This window comes from Mustela erminea, chromosome 1 (genome assembly GCF_009829155.1).
Source record: "Mustela erminea isolate mMusErm1 chromosome 1, mMusErm1.Pri, whole genome shotgun sequence".
NCBI classification, from domain to species: Eukaryota; Metazoa; Chordata; class Mammalia; order Carnivora; family Mustelidae; genus Mustela; species Mustela erminea.
In genome coordinates this window covers 10,228,720-10,253,348 of record NC_045614.1, presented here as the reverse complement: position 1 = coordinate 10,253,348, position 24,629 = coordinate 10,228,720, and the positions used below count along the sequence as shown (strand labels likewise).

Here is a 24,629-nt window from a genome sequence, read left to right as displayed (position 1 = left end):
TGGCATGCACACAACGAGGAGTCAAAAGATGCATGGATGGGGCAAACCCCAAAGGCCTTTTTAAAAACTACTGAGAGCTTGGTCGGGGCAGGGGCAGGGGCAGGGGCAGGGGAGAGGGCTAGCAGCCCCCGGCCACGAAGTCGAAGTCCTGGAAGGCTGCCTGCTCTGTGGCCGTGAGGGGCCGCGCGTCGCGGGGCGGGCTCAGTGTGGGGGCCTCCCCCGTGAACTCCTCATCGAAGTTGCTGACATCAGTGCGGCCTGACAGCTTGGGCACGAAGGGAGGTGGCAAGCGCCGGGCCAGCAGAGTGTCCCAGCCCAGTGTCTAAGTGGGGGAGAAGGGGGAGAGAAAGGAAGAGGTCAGCCAGGGGTGGGGGGAGGGCAGGAGGGGGGTGCTGCAGACTGCAGGAGGGGCCAGCTCTTTGTGCCCCATCCAGCCCTGCATCTGTGGGGATAAGCATAAGGAGTCACAAAAGAGAAGCGTCAGGCGGGGCCTGTGGGCCCAGTAAGGATCACAGTGTGAGCTTGGGGAGCCCTGGGGTGGGAGAGAGGGGTTCATACACAGGGCAGTGGCCCCACCAGCCAGCCGGGAGTAGATGTGGGTGTAGGAGGGTCAGTGGGTGTGAAGGAGGGTGTAGGAAATGGAGAGGACAATGTTGGAGGGGAAGTGTCTAGATCTGGGTAGGGGAGAAATGAACAGGCCCTGAGGGACTGGGGTGGGGGGAATGACCAGGTCTCTGGTGGGCAGTTGGCCAGGCACTTGGGGTGACCTCACCCTGTAGAAGGGCTGCTTTTTCACATCCTCTGCATCCCTCTCACTGGATCCCAACCTCCGCTCTGGGTTCCTCCTCAGCAGCTGGTGGGGAGGGGAGGCATCAGTTTTCCCCTTCCTGGCTCCCGACCCCCTCCCCAGGCCCAAGTTGGGGGACTCCTCACCCTGCGCATGATGCCAATGGCCTCAGCTGACAGGAAGCGTGGGTAGCGAACCTCATCATTGACTATGCTGTCAAAGACCTCCTCTTCATCGTCCCCTGGGAATGGGGACTGGGGACAGGGAAGCCAGAATGAATTAGACCCCGCCTCTGACCACTCCCCTCCCAACCCCCTCTGAGCCCTCTGCTTCTCGCACCACTCCACCTGGGCGCTGGCTGACGTGGGAAGGGAAGCACCCCATTTTACAGACTCGAAAACTGAGGCTAGGGAGGCAAAGCCAGCTGTCCCTATCACACAGCACATGGAGGCACTTTTTGATCCCACCCCTAGGTACAAGCAGTTTCCAGCGGGATCCCAGGGTCAGGCAGGGCGGGGCAGACTGGGGCCTCACCTCACCAACCAGCATCTCATAGAGCAGCACGCCCAGCCCCCACCAGTCCACTGCCCTCGTGTAAGATGTGTCTGTCAGCACCTCGGGGGCCAGGAACTCCGGGGTCCCACAGAATGTGCTGGTCCGGTCCCCATAGCCCATCCCTGGGGACAGTAGGGCCATGTGAGGTTATGGGGAGAAGGGGGCTCCTGGTGGTAGCCCAGCCCAGCATGGGGTGGCCCAGACAGCCACCCCATCCCAGGGTCAGGGTAGGGGGTAACCCAGGTAGGGCTTGGGACTCCATTCCCTCCCCCACTCTGTCTAATCCCCAGAGGCCAGCCCTTCAAATCCCAGCCCCGCCCCTCACCCTCCTTGCAGAGGCCAAAGTCTGCGATCTTGACATAGCCCTCGGTGTCCAGGAGCAAATTGTCCAACTTCAGGTCCCTGTGATGGGTTGGGGGGATGTAAAGAGGGATGAGGCGGGGGAGTCTGGGCCCTGCCTGAAGCCTGAGGGCCCCTAGTGGGCAGCATGTGCATACGGGAGCACGGACACGCAAGGGCACACACCTGTAGACGATCTTGTGTTCGTGGAGAAACTGCAACCCCAGCACGACACAGGCTGAATAAAAGCTGCAGAGAGAAGCTAGTGTGATGGAGCCAGGCCTCCCAGCAAGGCAGGCTGGCCACAGAAGCCAGGCTCCCACATCCTCGACAGCTCCCCGGTCCCCCGAAAACTCCAGGAGGCTGGGGGGGAAGCTGGGGCCAAAAGGTGGAGTGGTAGGAAGGGGGCTGCCGCGGCCTGTTGGGTGCTGAGGCACGGGGGTAGGGGGGGTAGCTCACACAGCACGAGGCTCTGAGAACACGTCACTGTGGATGTGCAGCATGAGGTCCCCACCGGCCGAGTACTCCATCACGAAGCACACATGCTCGGGCGTCTGGAAACAGCCGAACAGGTTCACCAGGAAGGGGTGTCCTGCTCTGGTCACTGCTGCCAAGATCCGCTTCTCACACATCAGGCTGGGCGGGGTAGGGGGGTGGGGCTCAGAGACCACAGCAGCCCCCTCCACCCCCAACTCCCATACTCACAAGAAGTCCCTGATTGTCAGCTGTTTGCTGAGGACCTTGCATGACTGTGCAACCTTCGGCAAGTTGCCTAAGATTTCTGAACCTCAGCAGCTTTGTCTGCTAAACAGGTACCCAGAAGCTACCTGTCATCCCAGTAATAGTCCCCCAGTATCCCTTTGGGTAACACAGCCAGGGAGGGCTAACTGGAGCACCCACCTTCCTGGCCAGAAATTGGTTTGGGAATGGGCAAGCCAAGGGAGTGGGGCTCAATCTCAGGATTTCTGCAGTTATTATTAAGGACGAAGGGCTAAAACTAGTGGATGAGCCTTACTCTGCTGGGGTAGGGGGCTATTTCTGCCCCCTGGAGAGGACTGCAAGCAAAGCCCACAAAAAGGAAAGCTGACAGAGATGTCATCTGAGCACCTGGATATAGCCGTGCCTGAAGTACTCCACACCTGGATTTTTCTGACCCAGACCAATAAACTCTTTTGCTTAAGCCTATCTGAGTTGGGTTTCTGATTAACAAAAGGATGTAAGAAGATTAGGGACAACCTTGATGCCTCTACTGGGCCTTTTTACAGGGGGCCAGGTACTGTAGTATGCTCTAGATGTATCCTCTTACTTAATCTGCCTGAAAACCCTACAAGAAAAGCATTATTATGCCCCTTTTATAGATGGGGAGGCCATCAGAAGGGCAAAGTGACTTCCCCAGGGTTTCTAAACACACGTGTGGCAGGGTGGGATTTGAACCCAGGGCTTTGATCCAAAGCAGAGCCTGGGCAATGGTGCCATTAAGGGTACAGACTTCAGGGCCTGAGTCCCTAGGTTTGAATGTCCGACCTGCTGCTCACTGGCTTTGTGATTTGGGGCAACTTGCTCAACCTTTCTGTGTCATCAGCAGAATGGGAACAGTAACAATATTTACCTCATAGGGCTGTCATGGAGAGCAAGTGAGTTACTGAACAAAAGGCGCACAGTGGGTGCCTTCCAAGAGTTACTATCTTAGTAAGTGCCAGTGACTGGCATGAATCACTGCCCAGCAGCTCCAGAGAGGGGACTGCTCTGTCTCCCATCTCCCAGAAGAAAAGACTGAGGTTCTCAGAGGGCTTGGGCCAGGTCCCCACCTTTCAACCTCATCTCGGGCCACAATGTCGCCTTTCTTCAAAGCCTTGATGGCGAACAGCTCCCCGCTGGGCCGAAATTCAGAGAGCAGCACCTGGAACCACAGTGGGGAGCAATGGCCTTCGTGGCCAGCCCGGGGACTCCCCATTCCCCCAACTCCTTGGCCCCCGCCTCACCTTCCCAAAGTGACCCCGGCCCAGCACTGCCAGGAATTTGAAATCCTCGAGGGTCAGGGGTGACTTCTTCAGAGGGCTGTGGAGAGAGGACACTGGTGGGGACAAGGACAGCAGGCGGGGGGGAGGGGGATGGTGAGTAGGGGAGAGGTGTCACCTGCACAGGGCAGAGCCTGGAGTCTCCTGAGTCTCTGAAGGCAACTCGGGGGTGGTGGCAGTTTCCAGAATCGGGGAACTCTGCAGCAGAGAGAGGGAAGTCAGAGGCACCCCATAACCACAAGAGCTGCCAAGGCTCCCATCACCTCTGACCTCGCTTTTCCTCCCACTCACCCTCTCGCTCACTGCCCTCCAGCCACACTGTCCCTCCCACTGTTCCCTGAACACACCAGGCATGTTTCCAATCCAGGACCTCTGCACAGGCTATTCCCTCTACTTGGAATTCTCTTCTCCCCCCACATCAGCACAGCTGCTCCCTTACCTCCTTCGGGCATTCATTCAGATGTCACCTTCACGGGTGGTCAGCCAACCATCACAGCAAATAACCAGCAGAACCCCCCACACCACACACACACATATACCCTGACCCCTTTCACTTTTCTTTCATGCTGTAAATATTTTTTACTGTTTGCCTACATTTTTCCTTTACAGTTACTTGCCCTAAGAACTACTTAATTCTTTTTTTGTTTGTTTTTAAAAGATTTTATTTATTTATTTGACAGACAGAGATCACAAGTAGTCAGAGAAGCAGGCAGAGAGAGAAGAGGAAACAGGCTCCCAGTGAAGCTGAGAGCCCAATGCGGGGCTCGATCCCAGGACCCTGGGATAACGACCTGAGCCGAAGGCAGAGGCTTGAACCCACTGAGCCACCCAGGCGCCCCTGAACTACTTAATTCTTCATGGCACATGTGTGCTTATAACTTTGAAAAGACTCAAAATTACTATTGCAAATGGGAACATATGACAACCGGTTCATCCTCCTCCTCTACAGACACAGCTCTAAAAGGCCGTCAGTCCAAATAGGCATCTGGTGGGACACACGGGCCTCTCGGGCCCCCGCCACCATCCCTAGAATCAGCTACTGTTCATGATTTCCTGAGTACCTTTCTAGATACCGTCTATACCCACATAAGCGAAAGTGCCGGTAGAGGCTTCATTTTCCTGGCACCTTCATCCTGCCTCTGCTGCTGGACAATCTGTCTGGGAAATCACCCCAGGACGTGTCACACACACGTCCTACTCCACTTTGCGGTTTACTTAGTGCTGGCTCTCCTATGGATGGACTCTGACATGCCCACTTTGGCCTACACTAGGCCACTGCAGCCAACTTCCTGGGGGTGCACTTGTGTGAGTGTCCAGACTGGGAACTCCTGGGTCAGGACGATGTCCTGATTTCAGCCCAGCGAGCTATGCCCTCCCGAGGAGATGCAGCAACTGCTCCCCTTCCACCGACTGTGTTTCCCCGAGTCCTGCCCAGCATTTGGCAGTGTTAAACTTTGGGATTTTGTTTTGCCAAACTCATCTGAGGATGTATCTCCTTACGTTATTATTATAAATATAATACAGAAGCATATGCTGTCATCTTCAGTTCTTTTTAACGAGGTATGAAATGCACCCAGTGAGCTGGGCTGAGGGGCATGCCCCTGCAGACGTGTCCACCTAGGTATGCGTCGCACGGAGCGGGGGTGGGTAAACCGGGTTTTGTACAGTCTGTGAGCTGAGACTAGCTTTTACATTTTTACATTTTTAAAGGGTTGGGGGAACATCAAAAGGAGAGTGATATTTTGGGATCTGTGAAAGTGACATGACATTCCAAACATCGGTGGCCATCAAGAAAGCTTTAGTGGAATACAGCCACGCCCACTGGCATACATGTGTATCATCTAGGGCTGCTTTCTACAAGGCCACGTTGAGTCGTTGTGACTGAGACTCTCTGGCCCACAAAGCCGAAGATACTGACTCCATGCCCCTTTACAAAGAAGGCACACGTGCTGATCTCTGACCCAGAGAAGACGCACAACGTCGCCACGACCCCCACAGGCTGCCTTGGATCTCCCTCCTACCACAGCCAGAGAAAACCACCCTCATGATTTCTAGCCTCGAAGTGAGTTTTAAACATACCCGTTCTATGGGCCGGTGCACTGAGCACAACAAGGTGAAGCAGCTTGCCGTGGGTCACACAGCTAAGAACTGGCAGAGGAGGGACATGGACCCAGGTGGCCTGGCTCCTGAGCTTATGTTTTGATTCAGGATAGAAAGTGGGACCCTGCTTCTAGCAGAGATGCGTGACCCGGGAAAGTTCCTGGTGGTCTCTGGGCTCTGAGCTGGGAGAGAGGCCTGGAGGAGGAAGCTTTGATGCTGCCCAAGCCAGGCTTAGGGGGACAGGAGTGGGACACTCACCACACTCGATGGGCTGGAAGGTGGACCCAGAGGACTCTTCTGGGACAAGCTATCCAAGTCAGCCCCGAGGTTCAGCTTCTCCACAGATATGTCACTGCAGAACAAGGAAGGAAGGGGTGTGTGAGACCCAGCACCTTGGCAAGCAAGCAGGGACAGCCTAGACCTCAGGGACCTCCCTCCTTACCCTGTGCACCGGGCCTCAGTTCCCGGAGAAGCCCCAGGGCTGAAGGTGCCTGTGCCCGTGGCATTGGGGATGAGTCTTCGAAGCAGCCGCACCCAGGTGGCAACGTCAATGTTCATCTGCCGAGCACGCTGAAATGCTTTCCCTGGGGCAACAAGGATGGGTTCACCCTTCACGGTAACTGTGGGACTCCTGGCCTCTTCTCCATTTTGCCCACCCCCTCACCTTGTTGCTTGGAGAAAATTTTCTTCTGCCTTCGGAGCCGGGGTATCCTCTCAATGACAGGGTTGCGGAAGGTAACCTGGGAAGAGGGGCCAATGGGTGGGAACCCACCCCCACCTCTAGGTGGTGGGGAAGCCCTTAGGAGTACAGGTATGCACACCCTTATGTTTTGGGGGTTCCAATCACTATGGCACCACATCCAAAACAGCATATTAAGAGAATGTAACCTATTTGGGGTTACATAATCTAGGGTCTTGATTTCCCCGAGTGTGGTCCCACACCAGCAGCATCACCTGGGGACTTGCCAGAAATGCAGATTCCTGGGCCCCCGCCTGGACCCACTGAATCAGAAACGCAAGGGTGGGGCCCCACAGTCTGTGTTTCAACAAGCCCTCCAGCGGATGTGGGGAAGCCCCCAATCTAGCTGAATTCTCCCAACTCCGAAGCATCTTCTGGAAGGTGCTAAAGTCACAGAACTGTGTGACTTAAGTGTGTGTGATATCGTTGCCACTAGTCATGCAAGGCTATTTAAATTCAGTAAAATTTAAGTAACATTAAAACTTTAGTTCCCAGGTCCCCCTAGGCACACGTCAAGTGGTTGGCAGCTAATATGCTAGATGGTCCACGTATAGAACATTTCCACCTACAACAGAATGCAACTATTGTAGGCTCATCCACAAGAGAATTCTAGAAAGTTCTATTGGCTGGCACTTTAGGGGAGGCAGAAAAACCAAAAAGAATGCTCTAAGTGAACCTTGAGGGTGAGCAGGACTGCCTCAGAACTCACCCCCACTCCCACCCCCACCTTTCCCACTTGGTTTTGGCCGGTGTTCCTAACGGAAAACTGTTTCACTGCCCTGCCCCTGCCCCTGAAGTCAGCCCTTCTCCTGCTCTTTTCCTTCAAGCACAAGCATATGTTAGGGGCACATTTAAAGAATTATTGAGGAAAATTTTGGCTGACTTTCCTACTCTGCCTGTTTCCTCCTCTGTCAGATGTGACTAAGGATGATTCCTCCTGAACTGGGCTGAAGTGGGTCGTTGTGAGGATTTACAAATTAATGCTGGCAAAGCATGTAGGGCAGGGCTTGGCTCACACCACAAGGGGTCAGCTAGGAATGTTATTTAGATCGTGGGCTCTCAACCAGGGGAGACAGTGGCAATGTCTGGAGACATTTTTGACTGTCGCAACTTGCAGGGAGGGTAGTGCTGGCTTCCTGTGCGGGCAAACCAGGGACGCTTCTCGAAATCCCACAGGGCAACTAAGAGTGATATGGACTGTTAGGGTACACCTGTCCATAGTGCCAAGGGTTGGGTACCCCAATTTAGACCTTAACCCTGACATCACTGCAGAAGGAATTTCTCTCTATTGGACTGTAGCTTTGGTCACAATCACCCTGACATGTCACCAGGCTTTTCTTTTCTTTTTTGGCTTGGTAAAATTTTGTAATTTCTTTTTTCTTTCTTTCTTTCTATTTTTTTTTTTTTAATTTCTTCCCTTGGAACAAAACCAATCCCAGCTTAAGTGGTGTCACTGACATAGTGATACAACTAATACCAATTACTAACTAATTACATGTATTTTTTAATCAAGGTTCCGAGACCAATCCAGAACAGATCTCCCCTTCCAGCAAACTGGGAGCAGGAGATGCAACAAGTGTCTTTGCAAGGTCAGGGGTCAGGGATGTACCTCAGCCACCAGGCAGCCCTGGGGTTCCATGTCCAGCTGCACTTCGTGCCTCTCATTATCCAAGAAATCCTCCAACTTCAGGAATTTGAGGGCACACAGACCCCGCTGGTCCCGCCAGAACACGGCCAACTCCAGTTCCCGAGCCTCGAGGGAGAGGAAGTGGGCCATCATTGGGGGTGCCCAAGGTCCGGAACCCCTCCTCCTCCTCCAGGCCCTGCCATCCCCCACCTAGCTCACCCTTTCCAGCTCCAGAGTAAAGCTCTGGTCCCAGGCATTGGGGCCACACGGCTTCCATGATGTCTGCCCCACCACGGTGTTATCCAGCTTGAGCACAGTGCTAACCTCGCCTGGAATGAGAGGAGGGGAAGAAATCAGAAATGTTTGGAGTTGGGGGGAGCACAGCTCATATCTTAGTAAAGAAATCCCCCCCCCACATTACACTCTGCCATGTGACCCTGATCAAGCGTTATGGTTCTGCCTTTCACCTCAGGTGCTTAACCAACTTCCAGGGGATTTCTGCATATGGTGTGAGGTAGAGATCCAAATTCACTTTTACTTCATATGCAACTTCCAGCAATATACTCCTAAGAATTTACCCTGGAAAAATGCATGCAGGTATACACTGGGACGCAAAATGCTGCCACATTTTGGCCATTGTGAATAATGCTGCTAAAGACCTGAATGTCCAGATATCAACTTGAGTCCCTGCTTTCAAGTTTTTTGGGTATACACTCAGAAGTGGGATCGCTGATCGTAGGGTAATTCCATGTTTAAGTTTTTGAGGACCGCCATAACATTTTTCACAGTGGCTGAACCACTTTACCTTCCCAACAGCACTGCAGAGGGGTCTAATTTCTCCACAGCCTCCCTAACACTTGTATTTTTTTTTTCTTTTAAAACAATCCATCCTACGGACTGGAATATAACAGTTTTTTTAAAGCGTTAGGAGTGTGTGACATCCCAGGATCCCCACGGCATCTCATCCCTCCAGGGCTTAACGCCCACTCACTGGTGTTCTCAGCTTCCACTTTGAGGCTGCTCCGGCCACTGAGGCTTCCACTTCGGCTGTAAAGGCCGCGGGCTGGGCGGCTCAGGAAGGTGGTGCGGCTGTCAGGGGTCCCGGGCCCCCCGACTGGGGGGGAGGGGTTCCAGGGGATAGTCTCTGGAAGGTCCTTGCAGCCTACCACACGTACCTCCAGGGTTCCTGAGGGAGGGGCAGGCTCAGGGAGGCCCAAAGGAGGCCAAGCCAAGGGGAGGGGACTGCAGGGGAAGTGGGCATGTCCAGAAGTGGCCAGCATATAGGTGGGAGTTGGTGAGGGACAATCAGAGTGGAGCAGTGGGGTCTGATCCTGGGATGACTGTGCCCAGAAGTGAAAATATGGGGCAAGAGGGAGGGGGCGAGGCTGGGGTTGGGCCAGGCTGGGGAGGCGCTCTGAATGCTTGGGATTTAGTGACAGAAGATAGGTTTAAGGCATAGGTCAATGACGGAGGCAGTGGGGAGCCAGGTTGGACTGGGAGGTTCAGGGTAGGACTCAGGGAGCTGACCTGAGGTCCGAGATGGGGGCAGGGGCCTTGGGTAAGGCTGGTCTAAGGCAGTAGTAGTGGCTGAGGGGTCTAAGGAAGGAGGAGCTGGCTGGCTTTTGGGGCAAGGGGCAGACAGTGGTTCAAGGCTCAGGGTTCTGAGAGTGAGGGGTTGTGGGACTGGGCTGGAGGACTATGGCTGAAGGAAAAATGGCCAGGTATGAAGGGGTAGTGATGGGGACATGGTGAGCATAGGGACAAGAGTTCAGAATCAGAGGGCAAGCTGGGGCCAAAAGTCCAGAGTGCATGGGGCCCAGGGCTACAGGGTTGGGATGAATAGAGAACAAAGGAATAGTAGGATGGAAGTCCAGGGGTAGGGAGAGCAGAGATCTAGGTTAGGGGGCCTCAGGACTTGGAGGAGAGGTCGAGAGTACAGAACTGCGAACGTGGGGTATGGGTGGGGTAGGCAGGGACCCACCTGTGAGTGGCGCGGGCTTGCACAGGGTGCTATACTGCGTGGGGGGGAAGGGCTCAGTCAGGCGAGCACTAAAGGCTGCGGACGAGGCCGCAAGAAGCTCCTCACGCAGCAGCCGCCCCTTCGGATGGTCTGCAGGCAACTCCCCGAGCCGCCGCTCCAGCGCCTCCCGCAGCAGCCCCAGCTTCTGGTTGGACTCCATTAGCTTCTCCTGGGCCTGTAATAGGAGGGGCAGAGTGGGGCTGGGGTGGGGCCTGGCTAAGTCTCACCCGGCCCAAGCTCTCAAATCTTCTGGGTCCTATTCCTGGGCTCCCCATAAAGCTAGGCCCCACCCCCTGGCTGATGCCCCACCCCTGGCCGAGGTCCCGCCCTGCCGAGGCACCGCCCCTTGCTGAAGCCTCACCCTTAATAAGGGCCCTTGCTGCCGGTTCCCGCCCCTTTGCTGGGGTCCAGCCCCTCACCGAAGCCCCACCCCTCACTGCGCTGAAACCCCACCCCTCACCTCGCTGACCGCCTTGCGGTCTGGGGTCTTGGCTGCACTGAGCAGGCGAAGCACATTCTTGGCCCCCTCGGCCACAGCGTGCTCCACTCGGAAGTGATGCCTCAGTTCCTCAATGCGCAACTCCACAGCCCCCAGGTCTGGACTCCCTGTGGGCGTTGAGCGCGAGGTGGTGAGGCCAGCCTAGAACCCAGGTCCAACCACCCCAGCCCCAGACATGCACTCATGCGCAGGGACGGGCACTGGGGATAGATACACCACCACCAGAATGCATCACGTTTTTTCCCAAGCGAGGGGTCACGGTCAGTCAGGCACATTCCCACAGAGATGCAATCGCTCTTTTTCCAAACACCCACAGGGGCCATCCCAGGGACGGAGCTGGGCTGTCATACAGGGACAGTCATATACACAGGTACACTATCAACACAGGCTTAAAGGACAGACGTGTTGGCAGGGTCCCATTTCATCGCCAGGGACTGTCACAGGGACACTGTGGGCATTTGGACAGCCAGAAGGAGATAATCACACAGGCACAGGGACACATGGAGGCAGAATGGCCAGATCTATCAAAATCACAAATGAAATTGCCCTTCGATTCAGCAATCCCAGTTCAGGAACTTTATCCCACAGAAACACCTCTGCACTTGACACGTGAACATGGTATTCACTGCAGCTTCTTTCTAGGAACAAAAGATTGGCAATAACCCTGTTTCTTGCAGGAGGAGTCCGGGTAAATGAATGTGTTTGTCCACAAGGTGAAATACAAAGCAGTTGGGAGCACAAGGGCACTGTCACACAGAGACCATCACACTGTCACTCACAGGGTAACAGTGGCATTATCCCTTTGTCACCAGTGTAGGCACGCTGTCACCCACAGGTGGAGGAACACACACTCACAAAGATACAGTCCCACCGCCACACAGGGACATTGTCACATGGCAGAGAGACATGATCGCAAGACACAAACATCCTCATGGGAAACATTTACACCGTGGCAAAGTTCCTGGGGCTCTAACTCCGGCTCCGGGATAATCATAATCACACTGGCACGTGGATAAGGCACAGGGACAGGTGAAGAAATGCCATCACACTGTCACACATGTGGAGAGGCACCCACAGGCACAGAGACCCAATGTTGCAGGGAAACAGACTGGCTATGTCCCAGTACGAAGTCCCAGGGATACAGCCATGGCCCAATATAGGATGGCCACAGTCACCCGATGGCACAGGGATAGCCATAAGAACACAAGAGGCACAAGGCTGTGGCCACAGTATCCATGGCTGTAGGTTCCAAGGACAGTCCCCCTGTCCTATATATTGACCCCAACTCCGACTGTGGCACTCAGTCAGAGAGAGTCACAGTATCACTCATAGATGTGTGACACTCACCTAGGCACCAACAACACACAGTGTTACAGCAAACCTCATGTCCGTACGCATGTCGTCTTACAAACACAGTCACACTCTTGCCCCTTGGCCTGCTGTCACATGTGCCCAGATAGTCACCAAGACTCTTACACTTAAAGGGGCAAAACTGCACCAGTAATCAAGGTTTCAATGTCACCCAGAGGCACAGGGACATGATCACACCATCATATACAGTCACTGAAAAGCCCATGTCAGTATTCCCAGCACAGGTGAGCAATCACACGGAGGCCTCCCCTACCCCAAAGACACACACATTGTCACAGAGTTACAGACCCCACTGCTATGGGCTGAATGTTTTTCTTTCCCCCAAATCCACATATTGAAACTCAACCCCTAATGTGATGGTATTAGGGGTTAGGAGGTGGGGTCTTTGGGAAGTGAGGATGGAGCCCTCATAAGGGAGGCGCTCGGAGAGCTCCTCTACCCCATCCACCATGGGAGGACACACAAAGCAAGAAGGCAGCTGTCTGTGAACCCAGGAAAGGGCTCTGGCCAGACACGGGAGTGGCACCTTGATCCTGGCCTGCCCGCCTCCAGAACTGTAAGCAAGACATTTCTGTTGTATAGAACTGTTGTTACGGCAGTCCGAATGCACTAATACCCAGTACAATTCATAACGTTCTCTCTGTTGTGGTGACACACAGACTGCCGTAGTTCCTGGGCCACACACACAGCCCCTGGTCCCCATGGTCAGTGTCCCCCCAGCAATGGCACATATGAATAGCACGGCCTCTGTAGCCCTTGCATAAGTCACGATCCTGTCACAAATTCAGGTGAACAATTAGCTTAAGGCACCCCTGGGCATTCACATAGACACACACATGGAAACAGACACGCCCCGTGGACGCCCACAGTTCTACACAACTGAGGCCATGTGACAAGGCAGCCACCTAGTCCAGGGGCCCGCAATTTCTTCTCATGAGGAGCCGGGGGTAGGGATTTTCAACTCTGTGGAATATGTGGGCTCCATGACCCCCGCCTGGCCCTGCCGCCGCCGTGCAACAGTGGCCTTCAGAAATAGTAAATGAATGGACATGGCTGTACGTCAGAAAAACTTTATTCACACCAGTAAAAAGGCAGGGGCGGACTGGGTCCCCGGGGTGTGGTCAGCCAGTAGACCACCTAGTGCAAAGCTTCTATGGGACAAAACAGGAAACAGGCCCAGGGACAGTCAGGAATGGGTTTGGGTCATCCTGTGAGTCACAACAGCAACCTCCCTGCCTCAAGCAGCATCCCCCTATGGGGCCAGGAGCTGAGTCCTGCACAGCAGTATGCAGGCTAGACTATGTTGGGGCAAGGGGCTCACCTTGGGCCTCATCCGGGACTGCCTGGTTCTCCAGCTGGCCTGCCTGCAGGGCGCGGTGAAGCTGCATTCGGATGATGTCTATCTTGGTCTTACTGTCCTGCAGCATCTGCTGGGCTGTCAGCAGCAGTTTCCGGTCCTGCGGGTGGGGAAGGGCAGTGAGGGGCAGGCTGGGGAATGGGGTCTGACTGCTGGCCTTCTATCCACACTGCGCAGGCTCTGGTGACTGTGTCACGGGAGGATGTGTGGGTGTGATAGCAGGGATATCCGTGCATTCCCAGGTGCAGAGGCGAGAGGTAGCCCCCAGCACTGGAATCCCTGCCACCTAACAGCTGGATAACTCCAGGCGAGCCGGTCCTCCTCTCTGGGCCTGTCCCCTCATCCGCAGCGAGGGGAGAACCAACAGTACTGTCTGCCACTGGGCTGAGGGTTAAAGGAGCTAATCCGCAGGCAGGGCTCCAACCCATGCCTGGCATCGGGAGGCACTGTATCTGTCAGCTGTCAGAATGGCACATATGTGGGTGAGGGTCCCCAGGGGAGGGTGGGGCCCTGACTACAGCCACATTGGGGAGTCCAGCGGGGACAGGGTAGGTGTGGGAGACACCAGAACTGGGCTGTGGGGGTGTCTGTGTGACAGCTCCAGACTCTGGGTGTGAATGTCATGGTCTGTGTGTCTGTGTGTCCAGGTGTGCTGTGGGCCTGTGCCATGTGTCCTGGGTGTTATATGACAGGCTGTGTCTCTGCGTCTAGAGGAGGCCGGGGTGGCTATCCTCCACGTGTCCCCCAGTGCTGTTACTGCCGTCTCTCTGGATGTCAGGATAGGGCACACGTGTGCCTAAGTGTTGATACGACCCTGTGTGTCTCTGGATGTTGCTCTGACCAGGGGGGTGTCTCTGGATGTTAGGAACATAGCATATGTACATTCAAGCGTTGACCGGACCATGTGTCTATGTGTCAAAGAGCGGCCACCAGCAGAAGGTGAAAGTCGCCCTGACTGTGGACATCTCTCGAGTCTCTGGGGTAACTGGGTATTGGAGGGACAGCCTCTGCCTTGCGTCTACCACCACACACAGCCATCCTGTTTCTCATATGCCCCCACAAGCTGCCCACATCCTGGGCCTGCCTCCAAGTCACCTGTCAGTCCCTCCATCCCCAACCCCAAGGGTCTCAGTTTCCCAAGGGGCAGACGGATACAGGTGGCTCGCCGGTTCCCACCCCGCAGCCCGTCCTCTGCTTCCCAGTGAGCAAGCCGCTCTTACCTTGGTGCTGCCGTTGCTGTATGTCTGGATCATGTTTTCTGCTCCCTGCTTCACCTTCAGCTCGATGGCCAGCTGCTTCTCCAGGCCGGCCACACGGCTCAGGTTGGTGGCCGAGCAGGCCTGGGTACCTGCACCGGGGGACTGGGGGGCATCTAAAGGCGGGGGTGGGGGGGCAGGTGGGACAGAGTCACAACAGGCCTCACGTCCATCTCCCTAAGAGGCTTTGCCCAACTGAGAGGATCCACCCTTTGCCCAGCCTGGGTTCTGCCCCCAAAGCCAGGGAGAGGAGGAAATGAGGGCCAGGGCTCAGAAGATCCCCCCCGCCCGCCCTCCCAGGGAAATGTCCTCAGCTCCAGCGCAGGACCAGCATGAATGAGTGTGGACAAGCATCCAGGTGTACATGAGTCCTTGGTGTTAGTGTGACTGTGTATAGGAGCCCCCAACTACTTCCCTGACTGTGCGGGAGTCTGTGGGTTTGGGCATGGTCACGTCTATGCCCAGAGGGAGCTGGCGTGGCTGAGTACGTGTCTCCCCAGGTGCTCATGTAACTCCATGAAACGGCAGGTGTTACTCAGCATGACTATGTGAGGTCTGGGTGCTGGGGTGACCCTGAGCACATTTCCAGCTGTTGGCAAACGGTCCATTCAGGTCTCCAGGTGCTGGTACGACTGTGTCTGTACCGGGTCTGTCTGGGTGTTGGTACAGGCTGACCCGTACGTCCCTGGATGCTGGCATGGCTGTGTGTGTGCTGGGGAGTGGTGTGACTGGGGGAAGGGCGGACCCTATGTGCGCAGCTCATTGCACCAGATGGTCTCTGAGCACGGATATGACAGTGTCGCTCTCCAGCTGCTGACCTGCCATGGTGCTGTATGGGTGTCAACGGTCTGCAGGTCTTGTCTGACTGTACACGGGAGCATCCAGCTGCAGCTGGGACCATGTGCGTCTGTAAGGGTTGGACAGCTGTGTGCATGTGAATCCTGGGGTTGGTGTAACCATGTGTAAGCGGCTCTAGACACTGTGTGTCGCTGTGACTGTGTGTGCGTCTCTCTGGGTGCTGGGTGGCAGCGTGGAGGTCTCTGGGTATTCCCACAACAGCGTCTAGGTGTTGTCTGGGTGCTGGTGTGACAGCGCAGACCTTGCTCTGGCTGTTGGGTTTGGTGTTCCATCGGATCGCGTGTCGAGGTTGGTGGCAGTCATGACCTGGCATGTCTCCCTGGGGATCCGCAGGCACAGGGCTAGCCTTGCTCCCAGAGACCACAGCGGAACCCCCAAGCCCCTCTCACCTCGGGCAGCGGCTGCAGGGTCGGGCAGCACCACGTGGGCATGCAGCTCCTGCAGCTGCTGGTGCAGCAGGTCAAGGCGGCGGGAGGAGCCGCGCAGCACCAGCTCCACAGGGCCGAGGCTGCGGCCCAGGTCTGTGGTGGCCCGCCGCAGGTTCTCGGCACCCTCCTTCAGCTTCAGCTCCTTGCGGATCTCGCGCCGCAGCCGCTCCCGCTCTAGCTCCAACTGCTGCTGCACCCCAGGAGCCGCCAGGTCAGCACCTGCCAGGCCCAGCTGCTCCAGCAGGGACCAGCTGCGCGGCTCGCTCTGCAGGAGATGGAGCACAGTCAGTGGGGCTGGGAGTCCGGGGCAGGGCATGGACCACCACACTCAGCCAGCTTGGCCTGGCCTCTTCCTGGCCTGGGTGCTTCCAAGATATAAAACCCCCAAAACTGAGAGGTGAGACAAGGTCCTGACCCTGCTTCCTGAGTACCCCAAACAGTGAGGTCCCTACTATAGGGCCCTCTTCCTTCCATGTCCCCTCAGCCTAGGGGACCCCATAAATACAGTCTTGTCTCCCTTCATCTATTCCTTACACAGTAGAATTCTGGAGGACAGGCCCCATTATGTCACCAGTGTGCCCCCAAACTAGGAGGTCTCCAACTTCAGGCCCTATTTCCCATTGCCCCCCCAAAAAAGGTCCTGAGGGCAGACCCCCTCCCTTCTGTTGTCCCCCTAAATTAGGCAGTCCTGAGCATGGGCCCCAACTCCCCTCTACTGTCCCTAAAACCAGGTCCCAAGGGCAGGCTCCATTTTCCCTCTGCTGCTCCTCAAACAAGGAAGTATCAGGGTAGGTCTCTGCTGCCTACCCCCCACCAAAAGAAAAAAATGGGCTTGAGATCCAGAAAGCAGGCCCTTTTCCTCTCTGCTATGTCCTCAAACTGGGAGGTGCCAAGGGCAGGCTTCTCTTCTTCCACTATAACCCTAAACTACGTCCTAAGGATAGGCCCCCTCTCTCTCCTGCTGCACCCTCAAAGTAGGAGGTCCTGGGACAAGCTCTGTCTCCCCTCCTCTCATTGTCTACAACTAGACCCTAAAAAGCAGAGCCCTGTCTGCTTCCTTCTCTATTTCCCCGACCTGGGCGCGTCAAAACACCCCACATAATTTCATCTTCAAAACAGAAAACTCCAAACCCATCTCCTCCCCTTGGTCCAAAATCAAGAGAGGGCGGGGCCTCCGGCCTGTGTCACTGGGGTACTCTTTGTCCCCCAACCCCGACCCCAGCCCCCACCTCCAGCTCCTGGTCCAAAGGGGGATTGGCCTCCGCCATCCTGGGTCCCGGCTGAGGGCCCCGCCCTCTTCCTGAACCTCAGCCCTGCCAGGGCCTCTTGACCGCCACTTCCTCTTTCCTGCTAGCTCCCAGCAGCCCCTGCGTGGGGCCAGCTCTGGGGCTCTGGGGCATCTAGGGGACCTTTTCCCTCAGTGCCCTCTTCAGTGTCTGCTTCTCAGGAGGCAACCAGGATAGCCCACGCTCTACGTCCTAGGAGGTTGCTAAGGTGCACACACACCTCGCACGCTTACTGGTGTAGACAAGGAGACCGGCTCCCTTGAGTGTATACAGGCTCCAGGGACTGACCAGGCACGTGCACAAAACACAGGCAGGCAGATGCGTGCACACCCCTGTGCCCACCCCATGTACGCTGATATGCACATGCCGGCCAAGGAGTGCTCCTATGGGCCGACCCCTTCCTTGCAGACGCAGGCCGTCCCAACTTCCGGCTTCCTCTCAGTCTGGTCACTCACCGCTGTGACCACAGCTGGGGCCCACCCAGGCCAGGGGCACCTCCCTGAGGCCTACATCATGAGGAGACAGTGCTGGAGGGCTGGGGTGAGGGTACCCACAAACCAGTAGCCCAATAAAGGCCAAGTACGACTATTAATAATAAGACCAATTATTGTGAGCTCCACCTAAGTCACCTAAAGCAGGTCCACAAGGTGGGTGCTGTTATCACCCCATTTTCAAGACAAGGAAACTGAGGCCTGGAGTGGTGACATAACTTGCCCTGAGGCCCCACAGCCAGCAGGAGGAATGGCTGGGATTTAAAAGGGGAGTGCCCACAATCTGATCACCAGCTAAGCATCAGGCCTGGCACTAAGTGAGAATCCCCACTGGGTGAACCCATTTCACAGATGAGAAAAGTCTTTGTTGGCTCCCAGCCAACCCGGAGGGCAGCTTCCCCCAGCGAGGTTTAGCGCAGGTCACCATCCTACCAACCCATCACACGAATCCCAAGTGGCTGCCACAATTCTCCCCCACTTTCCAGGCAAGGAAACGGGCTGAGAGAGGAGACAGCTGCAGATTGGGGTGCGGGGTGGGGGGGGGCAAGTGGAGTGGGAGTGGTGATCACCACACACACCTCCAGAGGCACTGGGCAACAACCAGAAACATTTTTGGTTGTCTCAGCTGGCGGTGGGGAGGGAGTGCTCCTGGCGTCTGTTGGGCCGAGACCGGAGAGCCTACTCCACATCCTGTCGTACACAGGACAGCCCCCCACCTCAAACAATGATTCAGCCCCAAATGTCAACAGTGCTGAGACTGAGAAACCATGCATTAAAGGACAGAGACTCACACCCAGGGCTGCTGACCATGACCACCGTAAGGACTGCCTAGCAGCCCCCCCTGCAGAACACAGGCCCATCTACACCTCTTCCCTTTGGACAATGAACACCCTCATTGATGGACACGCCGGTTTTTCTGGCGGCAGAACCGTGGCTCAGAGAGGCAAAGGCACTGGTCCAGGACACACAGTGAGAAAGTGAGAGAGCTGGAATTTAAACCCATGTTCACGTAATACTACTAGCTGGTGACCAGACCTCACCCACCACCCAGCCCCATTCCATCCCTAGCGGGCAGAGCAGGGGACAGCCACGATCAAACCAGCTCAAATAAGGCAAGTCCAGGCAGAGAGGAATAGAAGCTGAGGCCTGAGAATACCCAGAGCTGGGGGGGAAGAAGGGAGTCCCAGCCTCTTGGGTTCTCTTCCCTTGGGTGACTCACTCCTACCAAGAGGGCAGGGGTCACCCAAAGGCCAGCAAGGCAAACACATGATCAGGAGCCTGGCCCAGCCTTGGAGAATCCCTGCTCCCCACCCCTCCCACCATGGCACACGGGACCCAGGTCCAGAGGGTCCATCTCGCAGAATCCCCCCCTTCCCAGGACAGCCAGAGATCTAGACCCTCATGTCCGGAAATTTCAATGCTTTGGGCGTTTCCGGAATCTGGACAGGACATCCGTTTGCCGGACACAGAACAGACAGGCAAACGTCGGGACAGACAGAGGTAAGGGGTGGCAGGCCCAAGCAGGCACAAGAAAGGGATGACCAGGAGGGGAAAAGAGTGGGGAAGAGATGGGAGGGGGGACCACAGCACAGGTCCAGCCTCATTCCAGGAATCACAGCCTCCACCCAGGTCATGTTTCGCACATGCTAAGTGCATGCATGAGCCAGAGGAATCCTCTAGAGCCCTCCCAGGGCTGAGGGTAGAGGCAGAAACCCCGGCCCACCCAGCCCCAAGGTCTGACCTTATGTGATCGGCAACACCAGATACGCCCAGCTCCACGGCAAGGCTGACAGGCCATCAGCAGGACTGGGGTGGGGGACAGGGGAGCATGGGGGGAGACACAGAGGGGTTGGGGGCAGGTGCAGAAGGAGACGAAAACCCAGTTACACAGCAACCACAGGACAACAAAGGGATTTTGAGGCACTGAGGGCACCAGAGCCACACAATGTGCCTCAGATTCTGAACCAAAGCTCAGGAGTCACTGAGGCCTTGCTTGTCACAGATGTGGAAGGTGAGTCCAAGGCTGTGATGTTCACAAGGTGGTACCTGGAGAACCTGGCTGGTGGCAGGTTGGTGCCAGGCTGTGTGTGTTTATGTGTGTGGGAGGGGTGACCCAGCCCTGCCACACGTACCCAGGTAGAGTTCCAGGTACAAGAGAATCCCCCTCTGGGATAAGGCTCCACCTGGCAGCCCTGAGCGTAGCCATGTGGGTCCCCCATTCTTCAACCTAATGAGGTGACTCTAGCACTTCCTCCAACAGGTGCCAATCTGGGTGGCGTGGGGACATCATAAAGCTCAGTCTGGAGGCGGGGGTGGGGGGCGCCAGAGCTTTGTTGTGAGGGGGAGGAGCACGGACTGAGCGGCCTCCTCCCCTCCGGGCCACTGCGCCAGGCACCTGTCCCAGGTGGAGTGGCACCTGCCAGGAACCGAACGCGGGGGGGCGGGGTGGCGGTGGAGGAAGGAGTGCCGCGTTGAGAGGCGGGTGCGACAGGCACCGGGACGCACAGCCAGCCACAGACATTCGAGTAGCGCTTCCGCCGCTCCCCCTCTAATTTTCGGTGAGGGGCGGAGCGTGGGGGTGCGGCGGGGGCCTTCGGAACCTCCCCGCTCCCCCTCGGTGCGTACCTTCACCTGCCGAAAAGTGGACAGTGCTGGCTCCACGGTGTCGGCCCAGGGAGGGGGCACGGGGCGCTCGGGAGACCCCCACCTTGACCGCCCGGGCCCCGGGGGCCCCGGCAACGCGCGGGCGGGGTTCCCCGGCCGCCGGACGGCTGCGGACACAGGTGCGCCTACCTGCACGGCGTCGCTGGCCATGTCCTCGCGCCGCCCGCCAGGGGTCCCCGCGCGGAGGGAGGGGCGGCAAGAGGAGCGCGCGTGCGCCCCGCGCGGGGCGGGGAAGGGGCGGGCGCCGCGCAAGCCCCCGCCAGCGCGCGGCCCGCTCCGGCCTGCTCCGCTCGGGCCCCGCCTGGCCAGGCCGCCGCGTCCGCGCGCCGCGCCCTCCGGCCCCAGCGGCCGCCGGGCCCGGTCACGTGACCACCGAGGTCTGCGCCCGGGGAGGGGGCGGGGCCGAGGGGGCGCGGCTCCCGGCGGCCCCCGGGGCTGCGGGGTCTTGCCTACAGGCTTCTCGCAGTCGGCAGCTGAAATCACCTCGTCTGCTCCCCACCGCTTGCCTGGTTCTGCATCCTCACTCTGCCCAGGGGTCCCCTATCTGAGCGCGCGGGAACCCGAAGAAAAGACTGAACCGCGTTAAAGCGGGGAGTGGCAGAGGCCTTTGGGCCTTTTGGAGCCCCTCTAAAAACAAGAACAATATGTATGTCTCCGCCCCTCCTTTGCAAGCTCGGGTCTTCTGGGAAGGATTCCCCTATTACCTGGAGACACGCTCTGGGCAGATCTGGGTTCAAATTACAGCATCCCATGCTTGGGGGAGCTCCAAAGTCCTAAGAGCGCCTCATCTGTGAAACGGGTTTTATCTACCCACCGCTCGTGCATGCCAAGTGTTGAAAACACAGTAAGCGCTCAATAAATGATAGCTGTTGTCATTTTTAATGTTATTGTCGTTGTTAGGAAAATGGCTTGAATCCCGACTCCTTCACTGACTCGCCGTAAGATCCTGTGGCTGCTGAGCCTCAATTTTCTCCGTTGTACAATGCAGACCTTGTCTGTAGAGCTGTTGCATGCAGGTGGAGTTCCATAGATGCAGACTTGTGCCCAAGCGGAAGAAAATGGAGGCCTCTACGGAGCTTCTTCGGGGTCTCTAGAACGTGCAGCTTGGCTCTTGGCCAACCCGCACTCCCTTGGAAACCCGGTGAGTGAGCCAAACCTTGGTCCTTGGTCCCCGGGGCTCGGGGCGGGGAGCGCTCCCTGGCGACTGAGCCTAAACACGGGCGCCCTGCAGGGACGGGCCAAAACACAGAGGGCTGCGGGAACCTTGGTTACCTAGAGACCAGGGCGCGATGTTTTCTCCCCACCCCCTCCCCCCTTTTTTCTTTTAAATTTGGAGAGTTTTAAACAGAGAAAGAAAAAGGAGAAGGAGGAGGAGGAGAATGACACCCATCCAGAATCTGCCCACTTCTCACCCCTTCCACAGACCCCACCTGGTCTGGTTTCATCCCTCACCTGGACCAGCACGGGAGCTTCTTCCCCAGGACTCCCAGCTCCGCCCTGGGAGTAGAAAGTACTTTCTACTTTATTTTCCTCACAACAGCCTAAGGATGTCTGTGAACCCCTGAGTCAGGTCACATCTGTCCTCTGCCTAGATCCCTCCATGGCTTCCACTTTCTTTAGAGTAAAAGCCAAAGTCCTACCTGAAGACCACAGGCCCTGCACAATGTACCTCCTTGACCTTGCCTTTCCCCTCTTCCCCTTGCTCACTCCATTCCGCTACACCAGCCTCCTGGCTGCCCCTCAATTATTTATCAATTGAATTAAAGAACCCTTTGAGCTATTTCTTTTGCTCCCAATTTACAGATGAGGAAACTGAGGCATACATCTCCCCAAGACTTTGACAATTTAGGTCTCCATTTAAATGTCGCCGTCTCTGAGAGACCGTTCTATACAGCCATAGTTATTTAAAATATGGCCTTGTTTTATTAATTTAAACCGTCACTCCTCTGAAATTCCCCAGCATTTGGCTTATGCTCGCTCAGTTTTTGTGAGATGAGTGAGCAGACACGGGGGTGAGGTGTCAGGAGAATCCCCAGTTATGGAGCTGGGGTGTTTACAGCCCTTGTCCTGTCTTCTTCTAATTCTTCTGCCCATCTGTTTTACAGGTGGAGAGAATGTGGCAAATCTAGGCTCCAAGCTGGCCCAGGGATTAGGCCACTGTGTTTGGGGATGGGCTTTCTGCTGCCTGCCAGGTCCCAGGCTCCCTCTTCCCTGGATGGAGCTGGGGAACCCTGCCAAGTTCCCGCTCCAACCTTCCAACATTCGTTTATTCAGTGAATATTTATCGATGCCCGCTGGGGACTTTGGTGGCACTGGAAACAGAGTCGCACTTAGGCTTGCAACAGGGAGACCAAGGACTTTTTGTGCAATCTCAACCGAATATGATAACTGCGCTGGCGCCTCCCTGCAGCTGCTCTGGCCCCTCTCCAGGCTGCTCTGGGGCCTCGGAAACCCTGACCTGTTCCTGGTTCTCTAGAGGTCGTAGGAAAAACACCCACCCCTCACCCTGGTCTACAGGGTATTCTTTTGTTGTTGTTGTTTTTAAGATTTTATTTATTTATTTGAGAGAGAGAGAGAGAGAGAACATGAGAGGGGAGAGGTCAGAGGGAAAAGAAGACTCCCCACCAAGCAGAGAGCCCAATGTGAGACTTGATCCCAGGACTCCAGGATCATGACCTAAGCAGAAGGCAGTTGCTTAACCAACTGTGCCACCCAGGCGCCCTGTCTACAGGGTAGTCTTATCAGGCCTGTGCCAACCTGTCCAGCCACATCCCCCTGCACTCCCCTTATCCCCATCCAGCAACACTGGTCTTCCTTCTGCTCCTCAAATATTCTCACTTTACTTCCAACCACAGGGCCTTTACACTGGCTGTTTTCTGGTCTGGAACGTCCTTCCATCACATCTCCCAAGACTAGCCTTTTCTGATCATTTAGGTCTCTGTTTAAATGCCACCTCCTCCAAGAGACCTTTCAGTACCCTGTCCTATTTATTATAAATATGGCCCTGTTGTCTTTCTTTTAACTGTCACTCCTCTCTGAAATTGCTCAACATTTGGCCTATGCTCACTCAGTCTTTGCAGAATGTGTGAGCGGACACAGTGTGAGGTGTCAGAAGAACGGTATCCCAAGACAGCCCATGCCTTAAGGAGGCAACTGCCCCACTGTGGGAGAGGCAGAAGGGCTGGCACTAAGGACAAACTGGGAAACTACAAGGGCGGTAAAGATGAATAGGGTGTCTCACTGAAGGAAAAGCAGGGCAATGTCCTAGAAGTAGGTGAGGGAGAACCTGGGATGTCCTGATTCTTCGCCTCATCTCCATTCCGCGGCCCTCATTCATACCACTCTGGTCGGATGGTCACCGCCCCTCAAAAACGCTTATTCCTATTATTCCTCATCCCTTATTCCAGGGCCTCTGCCTGCCGTGTTTTCCTTCTCCTCTTGGCATTCTTTCTTCTTCACTTCATTTCCATCTTGGCTCAAATGCCTCCTTAGAGAAGTACTCCCGGACTGCGTCTCCACCTAAAGCAGGCCCCCCCCATCTCTACTAAACTCTACCCCTCACACTGCTCCCTTTTTTTCTTCCTTGCAAATTTTAATAGACTTTATTTTCTTTCTTGTCTGTCTCAATCAGGATGTCAGCTCTCCAAGAACAGGGATCATTGTCTGTCTTTTCACTGCTGAGTCCCCAGCTTCTAGAACAGTGTCTAGCACACGGAAAGTGCTGGAATAAATAGCTGTGGGATGTACAGGTGGTTGAACAAGCAGAGCATCATGGGGTATGGCTGCAGGGTTTAGTGCTGATGAACCTGGAGCAGGGACAGTCTCCAGATACCACAGATGATGGGGATGGAGGGCCTCCAGCACCTCCCTGAAGTTCGAACTTGACCCTGAGGATTGTTGGTGCTGCTGACGGATTCTTAGCAGAGGAGGAAATGAATGAGGATTCTTTCTCAAAAGGCTCTTTGCAAACCAAGTCTCCCACCAGCCAACTGGGGGTCAGAAAAAGAAATGGGAGTAGATTCATCTGATACCAGAAAGGCTAAATGTATCAACAAAGCTAAACTCAAAAACTTTGGGTTGAGGGGGACAAAAAAAAAAATAAGTAGAAAAAAATGATACAGGGGCTCCTGGGTGGCTCAGTGAGTTAAAGCCTCTGCCTTTGGGCTCAGGTCATGATCCCAGTGTCCTAGGATCATGGCCAGGATAGTACTGCATTGTGCCCCCCAATAGGCTC

General features: G+C 55.8%; 1 protein-coding gene and 1 long non-coding RNA gene across 9 annotated transcripts; one reads left to right on the top strand and one right to left on the bottom strand.

Moving 5' to 3' along the window:
- Positions 1-29: 29 nt before the first annotated feature.
- Positions 30-20,630, bottom strand: PKN1 (protein kinase N1). 3 transcript variants are annotated; one of them, XM_032313507.1, is made up of 22 exons: positions 20,525-20,630; positions 15,916-16,219; positions 14,633-14,784; positions 13,377-13,512; positions 10,646-10,791; positions 10,147-10,360; positions 9,157-9,351; positions 8,385-8,494; positions 8,148-8,291; positions 6,464-6,539; positions 6,242-6,383; positions 6,058-6,151; positions 3,818-3,897; positions 3,664-3,739; positions 3,490-3,581; positions 2,141-2,317; positions 1,868-1,930; positions 1,668-1,744; positions 1,322-1,464; positions 934-1,041; positions 773-853; positions 30-322 (listed from the first exon to the last, which is right to left on the bottom strand). In XM_032313507.1, exons 1-22 carry the CDS (start codon positions 20,543-20,545, stop codon positions 119-121), a joined length of 2,835 nt encoding a protein of 944 aa, XP_032169398.1. In that variant the 5' UTR covers positions 20,546-20,630; the 3' UTR covers positions 30-118. The 3 variants fall into 3 exon arrangements, with proteins under 3 accessions (XP_032169398.1, XP_032169404.1, XP_032169388.1); XM_032313513.1 differs by lacking the exon at positions 20,525-20,630 and adding an exon at positions 20,357-20,443; XM_032313497.1 differs by lacking the exon at positions 20,525-20,630 and adding an exon at positions 17,184-17,279.
- On the top strand, positions 19,014-24,494 carry LOC116573549. Of its 6 annotated transcripts, none has more exons than XR_004278877.1 (3): positions 19,014-19,231; positions 21,296-21,536; positions 22,501-24,494. It is a non-coding gene; the product is annotated as an uncharacterized LOC116573549 (long non-coding RNA). The 6 variants fall into 6 exon arrangements; XR_004278875.1 differs by having other exon boundaries at positions 19,014-19,742; XR_004278876.1 differs by having other exon boundaries at positions 19,014-20,348.
- The last annotated feature ends 135 nt before the right edge of the window (positions 24,495-24,629 follow it).